This window comes from Oncorhynchus masou, chromosome 22, assembly GCF_036934945.1.
Source record: "Oncorhynchus masou masou isolate Uvic2021 chromosome 22, UVic_Omas_1.1, whole genome shotgun sequence".
Lineage (NCBI taxonomy): Eukaryota > Metazoa > Chordata > Actinopteri > Salmoniformes > Salmonidae > Oncorhynchus > Oncorhynchus masou.
Window position 1 is genome coordinate 38,373,361 of NC_088233.1, and position 23,597 is coordinate 38,396,957.

The following is a 23,597-nucleotide window of genomic DNA, read 5'->3' on the forward strand; positions in this document are numbered from 1 at the left end:
TCGTACTCCCCGGGGAGGGCGAGGCGAATCCCACTGGAACCAGGTGCAGGGGGAGCGAGTAGTGGAGACCCCTGTTGTGTTGGTTGAGGTGCTGGAGGAACTCCCTGTCTCTCCCAGCGGTCCATTGTTAGGACGACGCGGTCCATGGCAGCGCCGAGATGGAGGAGCATCGCTGCGTGTTCCTGGACATGCTCCTCTACCCCAATAACAGGAGCACCTGCTCCTGCTGTCTCCATCAAGGGGTGGGCTATTCTGTCAATGGTGGGTGTAGCTGGTGCATGAAAGTCAGGCGCAGGAGAGCAGAGATGAATGGACAAAGCACTTTATTTAGGCAATCGTAAAACAGAACACAACCGTGTCACAAAACAAATGCCCAAAGAACAAGTGAGGCAGCACAAAGTACAAAACCCAAGTACAAAGTACCGGCTGCCTCAAACACGGGTATAAAACAAAACCCGGCGCAAAACAGACGGAAGCGTACCAACTTGACAATAAATAATACCCCACACAGACATGGAGGGAACAGAGGGCTAAATACACATGTAAATTAGTAGGAGATGTAAACCAGGTGTGCAGGAAGACAAGACAAAACAAATGGAAAATGAAAAGTGGATTGGCGAAGGCGAAGGCGAGAAGACTGGTGACGTCGACCACTGAACACCGCCCAAACAAAGAGAGGAACCAACTTCGGCGGAAGTCATGACAAGGCAATAGATGAGAAACTGTACCAAATGTTACTATGAAAATTAAACTACTCAATCATATTCCTCATTTCTTTGGCCATGATGACAAATAATCTTTTTTACTTTTTTTTTCTTGTGGAAAATAACTGCTTTCATAATTTCCCAAATTGAGTCATTTGAGTGTTGATATGTCAGGGATGACAGAGATAGGGGAGGGTTTGATCTGGTGGACAGTGACCTGTGTGGACCGACAGTCACTGCACTGAGGAGACAGATGCATCAATTTGGATGGAGTGCAGCTCAGCTCAGCTCATTAAGCCCTGACAATGGCTGCTCTGTGACAATGATGGAGTGGCACACAGAAGCATTGAGATGCGACCCATTCACACTGGCAGAAAGGGCCCCCCTCGCCACTCCCCCCTCTCGCGCTTCAGGGGACATGATAGAAGAAAGTGATGAGCTCCTCTGCACAGCGAGGGGTTGGTTAAATATCCCTTAAGTACACAATCCAGCCGTGCTAGTCACTTTGTTAGCCCATGTTGTGATATTTGGGGAAGTGACTGGGGGCTGTCATTTTTCTTTGAATCCAGGGAGGGATCTTGATAATGTCAACTGGTGCAGTGAATAATACAGTTAAATGATATTTCAGTGATATTGGCAAGATGTTACAACAGGCTCCATACTCTTTATATCTCTTGGTCTTTTGGTCAAATGTGATATCTGGTTTGAATTACACATGTTGCCAAACAAAAGAACAACAGAAAAAGCCTCCCTGTCAGTGTGGAAGAACATTGCTGGGATAAGATGGATCGCACAGGCATTCAAAAACTCACTGACGTAGACACACACGACTCTGCAGCGATGTGTGGGATGTGAAATATGCTGGATATGGGAGGCCTCTGGAATCCAGGAAGGAGCTGAGTATTGCTGGCAGGAACTCACTTGTGAATCCCAGAGTGAACAACACTCCTAGAACTCACTTCGAGTAACTATCCCTCACTGTAATACACATGTACTTACACCCTCCCTCTCTTTCTCCCTCAAGCTTATACTCAAGTACTGTATAGTTACACTCCCACAGCACAAGGTAGAAAACCTGGCTTCACCTTTGGCCTTGCTGTGGAGCAGGTCAGAACATGCACACCTTAATGATACTGTAAACAGGCTAGCAGATAAGTATGTGAGTGTCTATTTTCCTGTGAGCATGATCATCTCAGGTTAAATTTTGTTAGAGTCAGAAAGCAGTCTGTCCACCGGTGTGACAAGGATGCAAATTAACTCCCTAAAGTCGCTAATCTAATTAATATGGTCCCCATAGACGCCACACAACACCTGTCTCACCCATCCTCCACTCAGCTCCAACTGGGCTAAGTCACATACTCACACAGTACATCCCACACGAGATTACCCTAACAGATCACACACACACACACAAACATCACAATAAGCACAGTTTAAAGATTTGATCTCACCCTGCATCCTCAATTACTAGAGTCTGTAGCCCTTACTGTGACTTAATACTGAGCCATGAATCTTTATCTTCACCTGACAAGTACGGCCTCACCCAGAACACTGTAACCAGTCTCTCAGTCCCCTGCTCTCACTCCACCACTCAGTCTGCTTGTCTGGACCTGAACCAGCACTGCTGGAGGCTATTGATTGACCTAATATAAACAACATTCAACACTCATTCAAACAAACATTAAAATTACCCATAGGGTTAAGGCTCTGTTTGAAATCGGTCTTTACCCCTCTATCATTCTCTTACCCACTACAAACTGAACTAAACTACAAGTCATAAAAGCAGACTGCTAGAGGCTTATAGATTACTAGATTAAGTAATTAGGCAGTCAAGTTCACATCTGTTGAACCAAACTACCGGTGGTGGGGGAAAGGGGGTATGGGATGGGGGAGGTGAGAGAATAGAGGCAAATATAAAATTGTTGGAGAGGAGAGAAAAGGGGTTAGCCAAAAGAGGGATCGAGTAGCAGGGAGGGGTTCTTATTGACAAGCTTTAGAACAGAAAAGCTTGTCCTGAGAATGTGATTGGCTGAGCCTGACAGTAGTGACCATGACAACATATGCGACTCCCATAAGCCCCCCAGAGACAGTTACTATGTGTACTCTAGACTAGGGCGGCACAATCACCCAGCCCTCCTTTCCATGTCAATGAGCGCTTTAGACACAAACAAAGAGACCAGCGAGCTTGAAAAAAAAAAAACGGTTTTATTCAGAAATGATTGATCGTGTGCCCAGTTCAGTTTTTAAATGTCTCCGTAAATCTCCTACATAACATTGCTCTCAAGAATAAATCAAAGGTTAAACTCTTAGAGAAAATAAAAACATTCATTTTTGGGGTTTAATCCAAATAAAAAGAGGCTACAACAGAGAGATGGCTGCTCCTGGGTTGGGCCGACTGACAGTGCTACAGCCCTGCCCTATTGGTTTGTGTTCCATAGGCGAATCTTAGTCCCACCCCCGAGTGGAGGATAGCCAATAACAGTGTAGTGTCCACAAACAACTCCCATGATGCCCTTCTCTCCATGGGAGATTAAGGCAGTAAACACAGTGGGGTATACCTTGGGGGTGGATTGGGAGACGAGACTGCTGGGCTGGAAAGACCTCTATTGACCAATGATGCATGTTTGGACTACAACCACAGAGGAAGATACAGTAAAAGCACAATGATGAGAAGTCCAATCAGAGAGAGAAAGAGAATCATCCTGCCCTTCTGACATACAGTACAGTAACGTGTCTTTTCCAGTTGTAACAGCACCACAGATTGAGATAGTTCTAAACGTTGTGGCGCAGCTGAGATGAGTGAGATGATGCACAGTACAGTAGATAATCAACCATGACCTGACTGGTAAGAGGGCTGAGGATAGGACTGTAGGCATATGTCTAAGTGTGTCTCAATGTGCTTTTTTGTTGTGTTTATCTGTGTGTGTGCGTGTGTGTTTGTGCGTGTGTATGGGTGTATATCCCCCTCTCTCTCTCATCCAGGCATGAAGACCCCTCCATCCCCCAAAAGGTAGCAGCCCCTCCCCTGCCCTTGTGGACTTTGCTCTACTCTCCCTGGGCGTCATAGTTGGCCCCGCCTGCCTTCTTCAGCTCGGTGCGAATGTAGTCCTCCTCCAGCTCACGAGCATCACTGATCATGAACTCCTTAGCAAAGTTCTGCAGGAGACAAAGAGGAGAGGGGAGAAGGTGACAGAAAAGGAGTGTGTGAGAGAGTGTTAGACAAGGAAGACAAAGGAAGCTAGAGAGATGGCACAGACAAAATTGTGTTGTACTTCATTTGGCAATCAATTTACTGTATTGTATTTTAACAGCACATTAATTAAAAATAGTATTTGTTTTAAAAAAAACATGTGAGTATGGGTGAGAACAGAGAGTCACTAACCTGGACAATATCTTTCACCAGTGTCTTGTCAGTGCTGATCTTGGCACGCTGCAAGCCACTTACGTTTTCCCCTATCCAGGTGATGAGGGTGAACTTGGCCCGCTTGCTCATGGCATCACCCGTTGTGATCCGCACAAAGCCAAAGAGACGCACATCATCTGAGAGTGAGAGAGAGATGAGACAGCAGCAGTCAGTCAGAGATGAGACTGACCATCAGACAGGCAGAAACCTGCAGAGGCTGATGACCCCGCAGACCATTTCCATTCCCAGCTGTCATATGACAGATAATTATGGTATAGTTCTTAAATAAATTGATTTGTCACAATGTTTGAGCCAGCAATTGGAAAGCCTGATTCCTGTGTACTGCGAGTTGATTGAGCTTTGTGAGTGTTTCTATGCTGCTATCTCAGCCTCCAGTATTTATGCTGCAGTAGTTTATGTGTCGGGGGGCTTGTTATATCTGGAGTACTTCTCCTGTCCTATTCGGTGTCCTGTGTGAATTTAATTCTCTTTCTTTCTTTCTCTCGGAGGACCTGAGCCCTAGCACAATGCCTCAGGACTACCTGACATGATGACTCTTTGCTGTCCTCAGTCCACCTGGCTGTGCTGCTGCTCCAGTTTCAACTGTTCTGCCTTATTATTATTGGGCCATGCTGGTCATTTATGAACATTTGAACATCTTGGCCATGTTCTGTTATAATCTCCACCGGCACAGCCAGAAGAGGACTGGCCACCCCACATAGCCTGGTTCCTCTCTAGGTTTCTTCCTAGGTTTTGGCCTTTCTAGGGAGTTTTTCCTAGCCACCGTGCTTCTACACCTGTATTGCTTGCTGTTTGGGGTTTTAGGCTGGGTTTCTGTACACCACTTTGAGATATCAGCTGATGTACGAAGGGCTATATAAATATTTGTTTTGATCTGTATGAAGTATGAACACAGGCGGGGAATAATGGCTTATTATGGCGACACTGCCAAATCCAAAAGTGGGGTAAATCTGTGAGTACAAGAGAAAAGGGAAGGTATTCAGAACAACAGGTTCAATCAAAGGGGTCTGGAGTTGTGAGCAATACCGAGGGGGATTGGGGAGGCAGTGATTCTGTGTTCACTGTCTCTTCCTCACACATTCATATCACATGTTAGCCCTACATCACTAGCTACATTGTCTTGGAATAGAGCAGTTTTATTCTCTACAGTTCAGCACACCAAATAGGTGTAAATTCACATCTCTAAGTAGATAGTAAATGTAATAACACATTTATGACATGAATCTGCTCTGGACTAGGCCCTGTCCATTCATTACCCTTAATAGTGCACTGATGGCACAATCTAGGCATGATTTCTGTTTATCTGTGCCTTACTGATTCAGAAGCAGCATGCGTCTATCAGACCTCGAAAAGCTCTGTTGTGCATTAACAAGAGTCAGTGTTAAAATGATCAGCATGGTGTCAAAGGCCATCGCTAGTTTCAACACCTCCCACACAAGAAACCCCTACATGTCACCTGACAGAACTGTGATATCCACCAGACCACACAAAGGCCTATACTGTTTCTTTGTACAACAACCAATGCCTCTAGCACTTACATAAAAACATTTACAAATACTTTTGTTGTGCTTGTTTCTAGATTTGTCATATTGTGGAAGTGGGTTAGGCTGACAAGTAATGAATAAGTATATATGCGTTGAAAAAAAATAATTAATTTAGCTAAAGCCTGTTGTAAACTTCCTGGCAACAGGGGAGCCTAGTGGTTAGAGCGTTGGACTAGTAAGCGAAAGGTTGCAAGTTCGAATCCCCGAGCTGACAAGGTACAAATCTGTCGTTCTGCCCCTGAACAGGCAGTTAACACACTGTTCCTAGGCAGTCATTGAAAATAAGAATTTGTTCTTAACTGACTTGCCTAGTAAAATAAAGGTTAAAAAAACATCTCTTCCCTCTAAAGCCTTCCCTTTTAGTTATGCTGACAACGCTATTAAGACAACAGTCCAGAAAACAGCTGCACTACTGTGACTATGATGATGCCGCAAAAAGACAAATAGAACGCTTGAGTTTAGACCTTTTAGTTGATAAGACAGATGCTTCTTTTAGAACACTCAGCCTGTCAACTTCGTAGTGCAGCAGTCTGTGGCCAAGCCCTCAGACAGGATGAGACTATCACAGTTTCTGTTAAAGCAGATTCATCAGAATGTATATCATGTTTTATACAGTAAGATTAGAGAAAAACTATTATCTGGGCAAAGACAAGGACCAGAGTGAGGAGAGACTATAGTAGTATGGGACAGCCCAGCCTGGTCTCCAAGAATAAACGTAACATAGCAAATGTAAATCTGGGACACTGACATTAGAATGATAAGTTACGTTTGGTATGGTTACATAAGACAGAAGGTTACTTAAAGCATTATTTATATTATTTATATGCTTCCCCGTTCTTAAGTTTTGTTTCTGCGGCTTTTACTTTTGGTTTTGTACACCAGCTTCAAACAGCTGAAAATACAATATTTCTGGTTATGGAAAATATATTTCACAGAGGTTCAGTTGGTAAAATTATTCTCTACACTATAGTTGCTTGTTTTCTCACAGTTTGCCCAATTTCCATTTATCAGAATTTTAGCAACCAGGAAATGGTGGAGCAATTTCTGCATAGTGCATCTTTAAGGCAAACACAAAAGGAGGGTGGTTGGTTTGAATGGGTGAGCGTATAAAGCAAAATGTCTATCAAATCTAATTTTATTTGTCAATTCCCGCCGAATACAACAGGTGTAAACCTTAGTGAAATGCTTACTTTACAAGCCCTTAACCAACAATGCAGTTAAGAAAAATACCAACAACAAAAAATAAGGAAATAAAAGTAACAAATAATTAAGAGCAGCAGTAAAATAACAATAGCGGGGCTATATACAGGGGGTACCGGTACAGAGTCAATGTGCGGGGGCATCGGTTAGTCAAGGTAATATATACATGTAGGTAGAGTTATTTATGTGACTTATGCATAGATAATCTCAAATCTCAACACAAAAACTTTCGAATTTTAGCAACTTTTAAACGACTTACTACTTTTTAGCTACTACTTAGCATGTTAGCTAACCCTTCCTCTAACCTAACTCCTAACCTTAACCCCTAGCCTAGCTAACGTTAGCCAGCTACCTAATGTTAGCGTTAGCCACCCAGCCAACGTTAGCCACAACAAATTGAAATTTGTAACATATACTTTTTGCAAATGCATAACATATTGTACATTTAGCAAATTTGTAACATATCATACAAACTGTAACTCATTACATATATGAAATGGATTATGAACATCCAAAAATGTATACAAACCATACAAAACGTAACATATCACACTAAATGGAGGATTCGTATTTACGAAAACAGGATAATACAAAATACTCTGAGACCAGGTTGGACAGCCAGGTGTAGGCCTACTATTTGGGTAGTTAGTATAGCAAAACATCAGTTCTCTTTAAAATAATATAAAATCAGTAATAGGCCTAGATTGTAATACAATATTACGATGTAATACAATGTATTTCATCACTGGAATGTCAGCCCTGAAACAACCTGGGGAAATACAGGCGTGCAACAGCACAGGAGTTTTTAAAAGCCACGCCCAACACTCCAGCATCTAATTGGTTATTGCCATCCGGAATCTTTAGGACATCCCTACCCTAAACCCTACCATTACCCTTATCAATTTACATTTAAACTTGAATAAGGTACAGCCGTCCCAAGGATCCCAGATAGCAAGGATCGTGTCTTAGAGGGATGAGAGTGTGGGAGGGGAGGGTGCTGATATGGTGACAACTGCATGATTTGCTCACTAGGGGTGTCCATACCCCATTGAAGTTGAAATGTAAATTGATAAGGGTACTATGTCCTGAGTAGAATAAGACCCTGCGCTGCGCACAAGAAACAGTTGGAACAACTTCAATATTACTGATATTATAAGCCTACATACTTTTTAAGAACTAAGAAAGGGATACTTCCATATGATGAAGTCACGGGACAGATTCCGGGAACAGACCAAGCACACCAGGCCAGGGTTTGGGGTTTAAGAAGTCAATGAGAAAAATGAAAACAATCTACTTAGTTGTTAATTTTCTCAAAATCTAAAGGCACAACCTAGATTCGAGCCAATATGTTGAAGATGTTATTACTCCAACGTGAAAGTGATAAACTGACACGTTTTCATTTTCGTAAAAAATTAAATACTTTATAGAAGGAGCGTCTTTGATTTGACCGCCTGCACATGCGCAGTTCGGTGCGTGCGAGACCACCGTTAGACCTGATGAACAACAGGTTCAATCAAAGGGGTCTGGAGTTGGGGGTCTGGCACACAGCCATGCAATCTTCATAGACAAACATTGGCAGTAGAATGGCCTTACTGAAGAGCTCAGTGACTTTCAACGTGGCACCACCGTCATGAGATACCACCTTTCCAACAAGTCAGTTCGTCAAATTTCTCCCCTGCTAGAGCTGCAAGTGCTGTTATTGTGAAGTGGAAACGTCAAGCAGCAACCCGCGAAGTGGTAAGCCACACAAGCTCAAAGAACAGGACCGCAGAGAGCTGAAGCGCCTAAAGATCATCTGTCCTCGGTTGCAACACTCACTACCAAGTTCCAAACTGCCTGTGGAATCAACTTCAGCACAAGAACGGTTTGTCGGGAGCTTCCTGAAATGACATTCCATGGCAGAGCAGCCGCACACATACCTAAGATCACCATGGGCAATGCCAAGCATCGGTTGTTGTCTCTACCTTCTTGCCTGTGTGCTGTTGTCTGCGCCTAACAATGTTTGTACCATGTTGTTGTCATGTGGTGTTGCTACCATGCTGTGTTGTCATGGTTTGCTGCCACACTAGGTTGTTGTCTTAGGTCTCTCTTGTCGTGATGTGCGTCTCATCCTATATTTTATTTTTAATCCCAGCCCCCGTAGGAGCACTTTTGGTAGGCCTTCTTTGTAAATAAGAAGTTGTCCTTAACTGACTTGTCTAGTTAAATGAAGATAAATACAAATCGGCTGGAGTGGTGTAAAGCTCACCGCCATTGGACTCTAGAGTAGTGGAAACGAGAAACAGGGCCCCTCCGTCTCTGTATGTGTAACCCATCTATCTGATGCCGTCTAGTCAAAAATGGTATTATATTGTTGCCGCCCGTAGCGTTGAATGCAAGGGAAGCCAGAAAGTAGTTGGCCTCCTTTGGTTAACAAAAATAATAGCAAATCAGCGGTGAGCTCAACTGTAAATGGGCCTGGCGCACCAGAAAAAAAGCATCAAGGGAAGCCAGTTTGGATTTGTCTTCACACCAATCACATCACATTGTTGCATCTCATTGTGTTGTCCTCCGGTGGCTGGCTAGCTAGCTAACATTGTCCCTTTACTAAATTAATCATGGATGGAGATAGGGATTTGGACTTGTGGTTTTACTTCTCTATACTGGCCAATGATTATAACTGCAATTCTGATCCAACCATGCATTGTGTCCCTGGCCTGTAGAGGATGGAAGTTCAATATGTATCTAGATGTACAGTAGTAGGTTAATGTTAACTAACTGGCTCATCATTAACCATGAAAGGAAGTTAGTCCAGCGAGCAAGCATTTTAGCTGGGTAGCCGAGGACAGCAAACACTAAAAAGGTATGCTACTGTATGACAGAGTCATAGACCACGTCAGCAAAATGAAAGAGACAAGGATGGCATTGGCATTTCTCTACAAGTAGGGTGTGTCAACATGTTTTTTCAACAAGTCGTGAAAATGTTGTGTGTGATCTATTACAGCGCTTTTATTGCCGTTATGCAGGAACATTGTGGTCAATTTGAAATAACCGCATAGGCGCAAAAATGAATGAAATCCTGGCCTTACCTGTGCATTGACTCTTGAATTCTTCATAATCAGTCCCCTGGCCCGCCGGCACAATCATATGGCCCTCATATTTAAACGCTGCCCTAAAAGAACATAAAATGCACACTACATGAATTAAAATGCACTGACCTTACAGACATGTCAAATTGAATATTTGGGCCCGGTCTGTCAAAAAAGATCAGGGATCCTCTATGCCAGTCTACTCCACTAACGCGTGTCCACGTCCATCATAAAACATCTATCGGATGGGATTACAATGTAACGACCAGTCTAAAGTAGGCTAATAATTCAAAAACCGATGTGTCAAATGCGGGGCAGACATGTCCGGTGTTGTGTCAACATATACGTGTCACTATCACTGTACCTCTTCGATAGACAAAGGAAGTTAGTCATGCCCCGGTACCCTGAATTATTAGACTAAGATAGGTATTTTTTAGGGAGGAGAGAAACAATGATTAAAATTGAACACTGGGTGAATTAATGAAAAATGCACACTTTGATCATCCACCCATTGTTATGGATTTTATAAATGTAGACTCAACTCAATTCTTAGGATGCTGTGTAAAATCTCAGATTTACAATTTCCTATGCACAACTAAGTTAAACACACTCACCAGTTTATCTCCGTGTTATCGTCTCTGACGAGGTTATACGCTTCCCTGCAAGCCTCTTTATCGATTCTTGTTGCCATTTTGGGTGGACGCAAATGGACAGTGGCCTAGAGATGAAAGAAAGCACACGGCGAAAAGAACAATCCAAAATGAGCAGAACGTGAGTTCTACAATAGACGACTCAATAGTCTGAAATCACGCGCCCCTATTGAACATGCGCTATTGCACGAGCAGTGCGCGGAAAAGGGTGTATCTTTTCTCAATTATGAGAGAAATAGACTATTTTCACGACTCGATTCATTTCCTATATCCAGTTTATGGGCGTTGGTGATGTTTGTCAAACAGGTTGCCGTACTAGTGCGGCGATGTCCCCATACGCAGCATTCACATCCTCCCAATGGTCAACTGAGGGATTCAGCCAAATAAATCCACCCTTTTTTATTGTTGCCGTTTTACTGCGCTATCCTGCCATCTTGTGGTCTGTTAATGTAATCGATGCATGAGAACAATAGCCTGCAGCAGCACAATCAACCAAAATTAAACGTTCCAATAACAAATAACATTTCATTTAATTAAATACAATTATATAATAAAATAATAAACCATAATAGCCCTAGAACACACAGTGATAGAGGTAATTTATTTCAAGCTATACGTGGGACAGAGAGAGAGGGCGTGCGTGATAGGCTCGCTAAACAGTCATTTTACAATGGCTGTCTCATAAATCTGCTATTTTCAGGAACCCGAGTTACACCCCACACCCCCAGAATGGACCCGCATGACCACATTCCTCCATGAATTAATGAGCCCAACATATATAGAATAAAATCACTTGTCTCATAAGGACAAATTGGAAAAGGCATCAAAGTGGTGCATATAAACTAAATGTTTCTGCACTGAGGGATTTGTTTGCGGTGAAAAACACTTTTAGCAGTACAGCGCGCAAACTAACCTTTTAAATCTGTGTTCAATAGCTTGACGTTTTCATCAGTCGGCCCCATGCACTAGCCCTGTGATTGGTTGGAGTCACAGACAGTCTACGGCTACTTCCTGGATGAGATCATGGCTGCGACTGAACGACTAAATAACACATTTTAAAACTGCTTTTGAGTCAAGCAAGCTGTAACAACGGGTGATGCTGTGCTACATTTAAACACTGTTTTGTTATTTCTCGATACATTTAGCTGTCGAACATAAAAGCGTCTCGTGTAGATCGTTGCTTGTCTACATGTAGCCTACTGTTGGATCTCAAAGTTGCTGTTGTTGAATAACTGCTACAATGTAACAAGAAGTCAACATCTCCCAGCGTCCTCCCCTTGCACGTCAAAGTGAGGTGATACCTTGTAGCATGATGTCAGTCTAATTTTTTTGACAAACAACCCGAAAGTTAGTGTAGTCCAAGTTGTGACTCCACTTGTGGTTTCTCTGAATTATATCGATTCGTCATCAAATTTCACTGTCTTTCAGATAGTATTGAATTGATAGAACGCAATGGATAATGGACGACAAAGCCGTGTTTCACGGCCTCAACAGATAATTGAGTCATCCAAGGTTAGTTGCATGATGTGACATATCAAGCTGGTGTTAGATTTGTCTTACCTGACCAACTTCCTTTAAGTAAGTTTAACTTTTCATGTAATATTACCTGTTGCTCTGTGTCTCAGGTGTACCGTTGGGCTGAGCAAGCTGACTTCCTCCTGCAGGGTCTGAATGAGCAGCGCCAGCACGGCCAGCTGTGTGACATGGTGCTGGTGGCTGATGAGCAGCGTATCCCAGCCCACCGCGCCCTGCTGGCTGTCTCCAGCCCTTACTTCCAGGCCATGTTCACACTGGGCATGAGGGAGGAGCGTCAGGCAGAGGTGGAGCTGGTGGGGGCTTCCTACATCGGCCTTAAGGCTGTGGTGGACTTCCTCTACAGTGGGGAGCTGCCTCTGGATGGAGGGAACATTGACTATGTTCTGGAGACAGCCCACCTGCTGCAGGTGTGGAGGGCAGTGGACTTCTGCTGCCAGTACCTAGAGAAGGAGGTGAGTGAGGAGAACTATCTATACCTGCAGGAGCTGGCTCTGCTCTACAGCCTGGAGAGACTAGACACCTACATTGACCACTTCATCCTGGAACGCTTTGCGACCCTCTCCTTCACACCAGGCTTCCTGAGGGATGTCCGGCTGCCCAAGCTCAGCTCCTACCTGGCCAGCGGGCAGGTCCAGCATGAGAATGAGCAGGCTCTGCTCCAGGCTGCTCTCCAGTGGCTGAGCCACATGCCTGACCGCCCTGCACACGCCCGCCAGCTGCTCTCCCATATACGCTTCCCCCTAATGCCAGCCAGTGATCTGGTGGGGCGCGTCCTCCCGGCCGTACAGGCCCTGCTGCCCCTGGAGGCTGACTGTGAGGTGCTGGTGGAGGAGGCTCTGAACTACCACAACAGGGCCAGCGCCCAGCCCGGGCTGCAGACAGGCCGCACCATGCTGCGAGGAGGGGAGGAGCGCCTCCTACTGGTGGGTGGGGAAGTGTCGGAGCGCGGGGAGGAGCTGACTGCAGATGTTAGCTGGCTGGATGGAGACTCTGGTGAATGGATGGTAGAGACCCAGATCCCGGCACAGAGGAGCCACCACTGTGTCGCCGTACTGGGGGGGTTCATCTTCACAGCTGGAGGCAGCTCATCACGAGATAATGGAGGTGATGCTGCCAGCAACCTGCTGTACCGCTACAACCCCCGCGACAACCAGTGGATCAAGGTAAAGCCAAAGATACTGGTAACTAACTAAAATATCTTATCTGCATTGTTTCCAATCAGAGCAAATTAACCATAGTGGGCAGAACAAGCAAGGAGGTGGGCAGAGCCAAGCACGAGTTGGTGAGATCCTATTGGCTCGTTCTTGCATGTACACTGAACAAAAATATAAACGCAACTTGTAAAGTGTTGGTCCCATGGTTCATGAGCTGAAATAAAAGATCCCAGAAATGTTATATATGTGCAAAAAGCTTATTTAAAAAAAACATGTTACAACCCTGTTAGTGAGCATTTCCCCTTTGTCAAGATAATCCATCCACCTGATAGGTGTGGTTTATCAAGAACCTAATTAAATAGTTTGATCATTACACATTACCCAGGACACCTTGTCCTGGGGACAATTGAAAGGCCACTAAAATGTCAAGTTTTGTTGCACAACACAATGCCACAGATGTCTCAAGTTTTTTAAAGGAGCGTGCAATTGGAATGCTGAATGTCCACCAGAGCTGTTGCCAAATAATGTGATGTTAATTTCTCTACCATAAGACGCCTCCGTCATTTTAGAGAACCGCAGACCATGTGTAACCACGCCAGTCCAGGACCTCCACATATGGCTTCTTCACCTGCAGGATCGTCTGAGATCAGCCACCCGGACAGTTGATGAAACTGTGGGTTTGCACAACCGAAGGAATTCTGCAAAAACTGTCAGAAACCGTTTCAGGGAAGCTCATCTGCGTGCTCGTTGTCCACACCAGGGTCTTGACCTGACTTCAGTTTGGCGTCATAACCGACTTCAGTGGGCAACTGCTCACCTTCAATGGCCACTGGCACGCTGGAAAAATGTGATCTTCACGGTTTAATCCCGGTTTCAACTGTACCGGGCAGATAGCAGGCAACGTGTGGGCGAGCGGGTTTGCTGATGTCAATGTTGTGAACAGAGTGTCCATTTGTGACAGTGGGGTTATGGTACGGGCAAGCATAAGCTACTAACACAATTGCATTTTATCGATGGCAATTTGAATGCACAGAGATACCATGACAATATCCTGAGGCCCATTGTTTAATTCATCCACCGCCATGACCTCATGTTTCAGCATTATAATGCATGGGCCCCATGTCGCAAGGATCTGTACACAATTCCTGGAAGCTGAAAATGTCCCAGTTCTACCATGGCCTGCATACTCACCAGACATGTCACCCATTGAGCATGTTTGGGATGCTCTGACTCGACGTGTACGACAGCATGTTCTAGTCATCACCAATATCCAGCAACTTCACAGAGCCATTGAAGAGAAGTGGGACCACATTCCACAGGCCACAATGAACAGCCTGATCAACTCTATGTGACAGAGATGTGTCACACCTTGTGAGGCAAATAGTGGTGACACCAGAAACTGACTGGTTTTCTGATACACACGCTTACCTTTTTTTAAGTTGTCTGTGACCAACAAAAGCATATCTGTATATCCAGTCATGTGAAATGCATAGATTAAGGCCTAATAAATGTATTTCAATTGACTGATTTCTGTTGGGGAAGGCCTACTGTGTGAATTGTGTGTGTGTCAAATATAGTATTATTTATTTTTCAACTAAAATAACTATTTTCTTTGCTATTTAAATACAGGTCTCAGAAAAACAAATAATTTTTAAAGGTATTTGAATATATGCAAGTTATTTGAAAACTGAAAAGAAATATATTTGATGGCTGCCAAATATTTTAAGAAGAAGCAGAAACTACAACGGTTAGTTGAATTAGTCTAAATATATAATCATTAGCGCTTGTTTTGGAGGGCTCTCAGATATGAATCTTAATATAACCTATAATACATGGAATCACCTCAACATTAAAGTAGACCATGGAATCAGTCACCTCAACATTAAAGTAGACCATGGAATCAGTCACCTCAACATTAAAGTAGACCATGGAATCAGTCACCTCAACATTAAAGTAGACCATGGAATCAGTCACCTCAACATTAAAGTAGACCATGGAATCAGTCACCTCAACATTAAAGTAGACCATGGAATCAGTCACCTCAACATTAAAGTAGACCATGGAATCAGTCACCTCAACATTAAAGTAGACCACTTTTGCAGCTTACAAAATGACTAGCAAATATTATTTATTTTAATTGAGTGACGAGGTAATAGATTAACACTTTACATCAAGTTATACATGTGTAATAACTTTTATTACAAGAGCAACATTGTTACATTGGACTTTGCAAATTGCTTTATAATTGCATGAGTTATTACATATGTAGCATAAGAAACAGTGACTTTTCCACTTGTGTACAGTAGTTACAAAAACTCAGCTCATTGCCATGCAATTAAAATGCAATTACCAAAGTTTTATCTAACAACATGCTAATGAAATTGCTCAAAGTAATTACAGTTTTATTGCACAAGAACAGTTTAATGTTAAGGGTTACTAAAAATGCTAACGGTAACAAAATATGGCTATTAAGTGTCAAAAGGAAACAAAATATCAAAAAACTGCAGTCTTGAATCAACTACAGCCAAGGAAGGTGGAAAATCATGTTCGTTTGTACAGTTGAAGTCGGAAGTTTACATACACCTTAGCCAAATACATTTAAACTCAGTTTTTCACAATTCCGGACATTTAATTCTCGTAGAAATGCCCTGCCTTCGGTCAGGTAGGATCACCACTTAATTTTAAGAATGTGAAATGTCAGAATAATAGTAGAGAGAGTGATTTATTTCAGCTTTTATTTCTTTCATCACATTCCCAGTGGGTCAGAAGTTTACATACACTCAATTAGTATTTGGTAGCATTGCCTTTAAATTGTTGAACTTGGGTCAAACGTATCGGGTAGCCTTCCACAAGCTTCCCACAATAAGTTGGGTGAATTTTGGCCGATCCCTCCTGACAGAGCTGGTGTAACTGAGTCAGGTTTGTAGGCCTCCTTGCTCACACACACTTTTTCAGTTCTGCCCACCATTTTTCTATACGATACAGTTCAGGGCTTTGTGATGTCCACTCCAATACATTGACTTTGTTGTACTTAAGCCATTTTGCTACAACTTTGGAAGTATGTTTGGGGTCATTGTCCATTTGGAAGACCCATTTGCGACCAATCTTTAACTCCCTGACGGATGTCTGAGATGTTGCTTCAATATATCCACATCATTTTCCTCCCTCAGGATGCCATCTATTTTGTGAAGTTCACCAGTCCCTCCTGCAGCAAAGCACCCCCACAACACGATGCTTCACGGTTGGGATGTAGTTCTTCGGCTTGCAAGACTCCCCCTTTTTCCTCCAAACATAACAATGGTCATTATGGCCAAATAGTTCTATTTTTGTGTCATCAGACCAGAGGACATTTCTCCAAAAAACGTAGTCTGGCTTTTTTATGGTGGTTTTGGAGCAGTGGCTTCTTCCTTGCTGAGCGGCCAGATACCGATTAATCTGACAATTTTTTTTTTTAATAATGACATTTACAACAATACTGAATGAACACTTATTTTAACTTAATATAATACTTCAATATTCCAAGGTAAGAGGTTTTAGGTTGTAGTTAATTTAGTATTTATAGGACTATTTCTCTCTAAACCATTTGGATTTCATATACCTTTTGACTATTGGATGTTCTTATAGGAACTTTAGTATTGCCAGTGTAACAGTATAGCTTCCGTTCCTCTCCTTGCTCCTCCCTGGGCTCGAACCAGCAACACAATGACAACAGCCACCCTCGAAGCAGCGTTACCCATGCAGAGCAAGGGGAACAACTACTAGAAGGCTCAGAGCGAGTGATGTTTGAATCGCTATTAATGCGCACTAACTAGCGAGCCAATTCACTTCGGTTACACCAGCCTCATCTCGGGAGTTGATAGGCTTGAAGTCATAAACAGCGCAATGCTTGACGCACAATGAAGAGCTGCTGGCAAAATGCACGAAAGTGCTCTTTGAATGAATGTTTACTCGCCTGCTTCTGCCTACCACCGCTCAGTCAGATACTTAGATACTTTGTATGCTTGTATGCTCAGTCAGATTATATGTAACGCAGGACACGCTAGATAATATCTAGTAATATCATCAACCATGTGTAGTTAACTAGTGATTATGATTGATTGTTTTTTATAAGATAAGTTTAATGCTAGCTAGCAACTTACCTTGGCTTACTGCATTCGCGTAACAGGCAGTCTCCTTGTGGAGTGCAACGAGAGAGAGGCAGGTCGTTATTGCGTTGGACTAGTTAACTGTGAGGTTGCAAGATTGGATCCCCCGAGCTGACACGGTGCAAACTGCCCCTGAACGAGGCAGTTAACCCACCATTCCTAGGCCATCAATGAAAATAAGAATGTGTTCTTAACTGACTTGCTTGGTTAAATAAAGGTAAAAAAAAAAAAAAGTGGCGCCCAAAATACCGATTTCCGATTGTTATGAAAAAAACTTGAAATCGGCCCCAATTAATTGGCCATTCCGATTGATCGGCCGACCGCTAATCTGCACGCACAGTGAGGTGAAATTTTTTGGAGGATGGCCTGGTGTCAAGAAGGGCAGCAAAGAAGCCACTTCTCTCCAGGAAAAACATCAGGGACAGACTGATATTCTGCAAAAGGTACAGGGATTGGACTGCTGAGGACTGGGGTAAAGTAATTTTCTCTGAATCCCCTTTCTGATTGTTTGGGGCATTTGGAAAGAAGCTTGTCCGGAGAAGACAAGGTGAGCTCTACCATCAGTCCTGTGTCATGCCAACAGTAAAGCATCCTGAGACCATTCATGTGTGGGGTTGCTTCTCAGCCAAGGGAGTGGGCTCACGCACAAATTTGCCTAAGAACACAGCCATGAATAAAGAATGGTACCAACACATCCTCCGGGAGCTACTTCTTCCAACCATCCAGGAACAGTTTGGTGATGAACAATGCCTTTTCCAGCATGATGGAGCACTTTGCCATAAGGCAAAAGTGATAACTAAGTGGCTCGGGGAACAAAACATCGATATTTTGGGTCCATGGCCAGGAAACTCTCCAGACCTTAATCCCATTCAGAATTTGTGGTCAATCTCAAGAGGCAGGTGGACAAACAAAATCCCACAAATTCTGACAAACTCCAAGCATGCAAGAATGGGCTGCCATCAGTCAGGATGAGGCCCAGAAGACCGCATGCCAGGGCGGGTTGCAGAGGTCTTGAAAAAGAAGGTTCAACACTGTAAATATTGACTCTTTGCATCAACTTAATTGTCAATAAAAGCCTTTGACACTTATGAAATGCTTGTAATTATACTTCAGTATTCCATAGTAACATCTGACAAAAATATCTAAAGACACTGAAGCAGCAAACCTTGTGGAAATTAATATATGTGTCATTCTCAAAACTTTTGACTACAACTGTAGTGTGTTTGAGACAAGAACACTTCCCCTCAGATGGACTGAGTTTCGAAGTTGTTTTTGCTAATAATCCAACTTGCCATTTGCAATGTTTGCCTACGTCTTTGAATTTCTCTGCTGTATTATAACATGAATTGCAGTTGTCCACCTTTTCAGTGGCATGTTGAAAGACTCATGCAGTAGTTGAACATCACAACGTATTTATTTTGTATCTGCACAAAATATAGTTGCATTTTGTTTGATTATGTATATCTGAGGCAATGGACATTCAAGATAAATGACATTTACAGAATGTTCAGATAGTCATATTTGATCTAAACAATACATGTCTGTCAGATTGGAATAGTATAGGAGATTTGTGTTTTATTCTTTCTATTTTTATCTTCCACATGCAGTTCTAGATACAACCCTGCTATTAGTTGAAGGCAGCCAATCCAATAGTTTCTGAAAAATAGTCACTTCCTGAGATCTGTATTCAAATAGTTTTAAAAAGTAGTAATTTCACCGTGCACTGCCACTTTAAGAGCGCATGAGCAGTAAAGGAAGGAGGAAATAAAGAGAGTTCATTCAGCTCTTTGGGGAGGGGCTCTTGGGTGGCGCGACAGTTTGATTGTGTGTGCTGTTCTGCAGAAGTTTTGTTTGTTTTCAGCGTTTGTAGTTTATAAAGTATTTAACTCAATCATCGGTGTGATAACTTTAGATCGTGGTTGTTTTTGTTTGGGACCGCGGCCGTTATGGATCGCATGGATTAGTGGCAACATTGTTGCGAAGCTTTAACTTTAACATACAAACCATCGGACAGTCAGACAGTACACAGACAGGCCTGAAGACCACAGCTAAGATTTCTCTTTTTCTCTCTCTCTCTCTCTTCCCTCTCGTTCCAGTGCTTTACCCTGCAACAGACTCTATTTTTCAAATGCACTTCCCATTGAAGTTCATTAGAGCTGGACTATTATTGCCCTGCCAGAAGTATTTGGATGGACATTTTAGGTAAAAGGGAGGTTGCTTGCAAGTTGTGTATTGTTATGTGAACTGTATTGAGGTGAGGTGTACTAATGACGTGGCCGAGAAGACTGGACATTTTTAAGGTCTTTGTTGTCGATGAACACCCCCCACATTCATACCCTCTGCACTCATCCACTAGAAAATAATACAGATTATTGCAAATCCTCTGTTGATGACTGGGTTCGTTCTTGTATGAAGTTGCTGTTGAATTGCTCTGCCATTATTAGTATTATTGTATGAGGTATTCTTGTTGGGGTTACCCCTGTGCTGTGATGTGGGTTTTATATGCTGTGTATTCTCTTTTCTCTCCCCTGGCTATCTGGTAAATAGGCTACACTCTAGGCAGTCTCTTCTGCTGATGTGTGTGGGTCTGGTAGTGGTACTCTCTCTATTCTACTCTTTTTTTTCGGCATGGATAATACCTGCCTGGCGCCCGAACAAAATCTTTCTTTACCCCTCTCTAATAAATACCGCTACACTGTATTATAATAGTTGTAGTCACCTCCAAAGCATAGTTAAAACTATAGTTATCCCAGCTCTGCTGCAACCCAACCTAACATTTCGAAAATGTCTCCAATTATGTGTCATCTTTACTCTAGAGTGCCCCAATGAATCAGCGGCGTGTGGATTTCTACCTGGGAGCCGTTGGGGAGTGTCTGATCGCTGTGGGAGGGCGTAATGATAATGGGGCTCTGTCGTCAGTGGAGGTGTACAGCCCTGCAGACGACTGCTGGACCTACGTAGCAGGACTGCCCAGGTGCCAACTAACACTATTCCTCTATAATGATCTCCCAAAGGGTTACCTGTACTCCTGTCCCTCTGATATTAATTCCACCTGTTAAGCAGCAAGACAACAGAGTAATGAGAACAACACTCTACCTCCAGGGACAGCTCAATGTTATGTCACGGTTCCCAATAGACCTACAATAACTATTGTGCCGCCTTAGCTGGCAGACTGGCACAGCTCACATCAAAGCCCTTTCTCTCACCTGTTCCTCTCTTCTCCATGTCTCTGCAGGTTCACCTATGGCCATGCAGGCACATCTGATAAAGGAGTGGTCTATATCTCAGGTGGCCATGACTACCAGATTGGGCCGTACCGGCGAGACGTGTTGAGCTACGACCCCCGAGGAGGAGACATCTGGGTGGAGCGCCAGGCCATGTCATCGGCACGGGGGTGGCACTGCATGACGTCACTTCACCACCTCATCTATGCAGTCGGGGGCAGTGATGACCACGAGGAGAGCATTGATCGTTTTGACATCCTGGCAGTGGAAGCATTTGACCCCCAGAGTGAACAGTGGACCCGTATAGCCCCCCTCCTCCAGCCTAACAGTGAGGCGGGCTGTGGGGTCTGGGGGGGTAAGATCTATGTGCTGGGAGGATACAGCTGGGAGAGCATGGCGTTCTCACAAGCCACACAGGTGTTTGACCCTGACAAGGGCCAGTGGGTGCGGGGACCAGACCTGCCAAAACGCATCGCAGGGGCTTCAGCCTGTGTGTGCTCAGTGAGACCTCAGCCCTGCAGCCCAGACAGGAAGAGGGCAGGACACAAGGGGAAAGGCAAGCATCACCCCACCCAACCCAACTAAAGAGGATACAGAGGACTGCAGGGCATGGAAGGGGTGAAAAGAGCTGTGTAACTACCAATGGAACTGACAGTGGATTACATATAATATCATCTCTAAAAGCACAAAAGCACACAATAGGACTGGTTCTGTATCAGCTGGTTTGTGAAGGCTTCCAACATGCCTAACACTGGGGATTGTGTGAAAAATGTCTTTGATTTGCTTAGTATTACAATTAAAGCATAATCAATGTGTTCTAACCTAAACGTTTTGTTTGAGTTATGAATTAAGAACTACGGAGTTCCATCAGAATCAGGCAGAAAGGGCAGTGTTGACACTTATTCAAATCAAGCCAGCAAAAAAACAACGGCAACATCTGTTCTTTACCTTAAGTGCTACATTTTCATGTATCATCAAAGTGTCACCTTACAGGGAAACAATTAACACTGGTAGACGACCATTTGTATGCTGCTGATGTTGATGAGGAGCTGGATAGTAGTCTGGCCTTGTTAACATCAGGTTGAGAAGCAGTTATCTTATCCCCAAGTGACTTCTCTGTCTCTTGTCTCAAATGGCTGATCCTCAGGTCGGTCATTGGATGATACTTCAATCTGAAGAACTGAAACAGCATTATGTCAGGGTAGGAGCAGTTGTTCTCTACATGGAACTATTGATGTGTAGAAGAGCATTAAGTATTTGTATAAGGAAGGGTGAACCCTGTCTCACGTGTCTGATGCAGGACTTCTAGCCTCAATCCAGTCCTTTCAGTGTCCTCAGAAGTCAAAGATCTGCAGACAACACACTTCCCATTTGACTTCCTACGGCACTCTTTTTCAATAATTGTCAGAATTAATACATCTCCATAGATTTATGTAGTGAGTTAGTGTGTGTGAAAGTTTAGTTAATAACAATATTGATCTACCAAGACATTGACCTGACATTGATCAAACTATAGCACAAAGACGGATTCCTAATTTAATCAGTCATATTGCTCAAACTGAACTTGATATGAACTTATAGTATGATTCAGCAAGATCCATATGTAGGTCAAATAAGGAAATATAATCTATATTGGGTTAGAGAAAGTTCACCTTTGTGTTTTCCAGAATGTGGTTGGTTTTGACACTCTTGGGGATCAATGCAATACACTGCTGCATATGATCCCTCGGTACCACCTGAAACCACACACACACACACACACACACACTCCCTGAAGACGCATACACTTCAGATTTGGGTTTCTACCAGAACTCTATTCTAACCTGACCGGTGGTCCGTTGGTGCTTCAGCAGCTTCTCGGGATCAGTGTCTGCAGGAAGTATTGACACAATCAACTTTTGAAACGTAGAGAGGGATGATTACTGAGTGTCAAAAAGTGCAGGATAGAGTCATATAGTGCAGGATCATAGTAAAGTTGCTACTGTAGGGGAGAATGGGGTGAAGTTAAGCCTCCCTTGTTTCTGGGAAACCGTACACGAAATGTATAATTTGACCAATATTTAAGAAGAGGTCATCATTTCATGGAGTCTGTGAAGGAAGAAACTACATGGAATAAGTTGTAAGCAAGTTAAATTTAAAAAAAATCTATTGTGTTAAGAGATTTCATGATGCTTGTATCTAAATCAATTAGATAGTTTAAAGATTGTTCTATCCATAAATATGATGCCCTAAACCTAGCATGAAAGTGCATCCTTGTAGCTGTGTGGGCTAATATAGTCAAAATGTTTGCCTTGGCGTAAGTTGAGCCAATTGAAAGTTGAGCAAATTGAAGTGATTTCTTCCCAGGTGTAATGCAAGGCATTATCGCTAGGATATGAGGTAACAACAGGGCCTGGCATATGTTGAAAGTGTTTTTAAAAAGTACAAAGTGTTTGTTAGGTGTTAACCCTGTGTTCAAAGATGCTCAAAATGATTCAAATACAAAAAAGTGACTGTGATTGTGTTGAATTGTGTTTGGGAAATAAAGATAGACATGGTTTTAAAAAGAATGGTGGTAATATTTCATTCAGTACAGAAATGTATAGGCGGCTTAACTTACCCTGTGCGCAGCTCAACTCACCTCATACCTGGAGTAAGTTGCGCTAAGAGACCACTTTTTTGGGACAAGCTGGGTTTTCAAAACTAAAATTTCCAGGATTTCTGGTTATTTCTTAGGATACACATGTTGAATCTTTGTTAGAAAGAATATTATATTTACCTTGACGGAGTGATGCTGAATGTAAAAAATGGCTCAATTTACCCCACTCTCCCCTACACATGTTATTATCAGGAGGACTCACATGTTGGGCTCTTCTAGGCCAGGAATCTGCCAGGTTAGACTGGACCAGATAGGGGTGCAGCGCCACCTGCAGGAGAGGAGAGAGAGACGATATGACAGAGCTGTCAAA

The 23,597-nt window shown here is 43.2% G+C and overlaps 2 protein-coding genes across 6 annotated transcripts; one reads left to right on the forward strand and one right to left on the reverse strand.

Moving 5' to 3' along the window:
* Positions 1-2,889: 2,889 nt before the first annotated feature.
* On the reverse strand, positions 2,890-10,942 carry LOC135509441 (coactosin-like protein). Its single transcript, XM_064930101.1, has 4 exons — positions 10,555-10,942; positions 9,941-10,023; positions 4,087-4,244; positions 2,890-3,860 (listed from the first exon to the last, which is right to left on the reverse strand). Exons 1-4 carry the CDS (start codon positions 10,629-10,631, stop codon positions 3,750-3,752), a joined length of 429 nt encoding a protein of 142 aa, XP_064786173.1. The 5' UTR covers positions 10,632-10,942; the 3' UTR covers positions 2,890-3,749.
* A 654-nt stretch (positions 10,943-11,596) lies between these two features.
* Positions 11,597-23,187, forward strand: klhl36 (kelch-like family member 36). Of its 5 annotated transcripts, none has more exons than XM_064930097.1 (5): positions 11,597-11,904; positions 12,023-12,102; positions 12,216-13,307; positions 20,242-20,399; positions 20,661-23,187. In XM_064930097.1, exons 2-5 carry the CDS (start codon positions 12,043-12,045, stop codon positions 21,232-21,234), a joined length of 1,884 nt encoding a protein of 627 aa, XP_064786169.1. In that variant the 5' UTR covers positions 11,597-11,904; positions 12,023-12,042; the 3' UTR covers positions 21,235-23,187. The 5 variants fall into 5 exon arrangements, with proteins under 5 accessions (XP_064786169.1, XP_064786167.1, XP_064786170.1 ...); XM_064930095.1 differs by having other exon boundaries at positions 11,597-11,884; positions 12,019-12,102; XM_064930098.1 differs by having other exon boundaries at positions 11,597-11,884.
* The last annotated feature ends 410 nt before the right edge of the window (positions 23,188-23,597 follow it).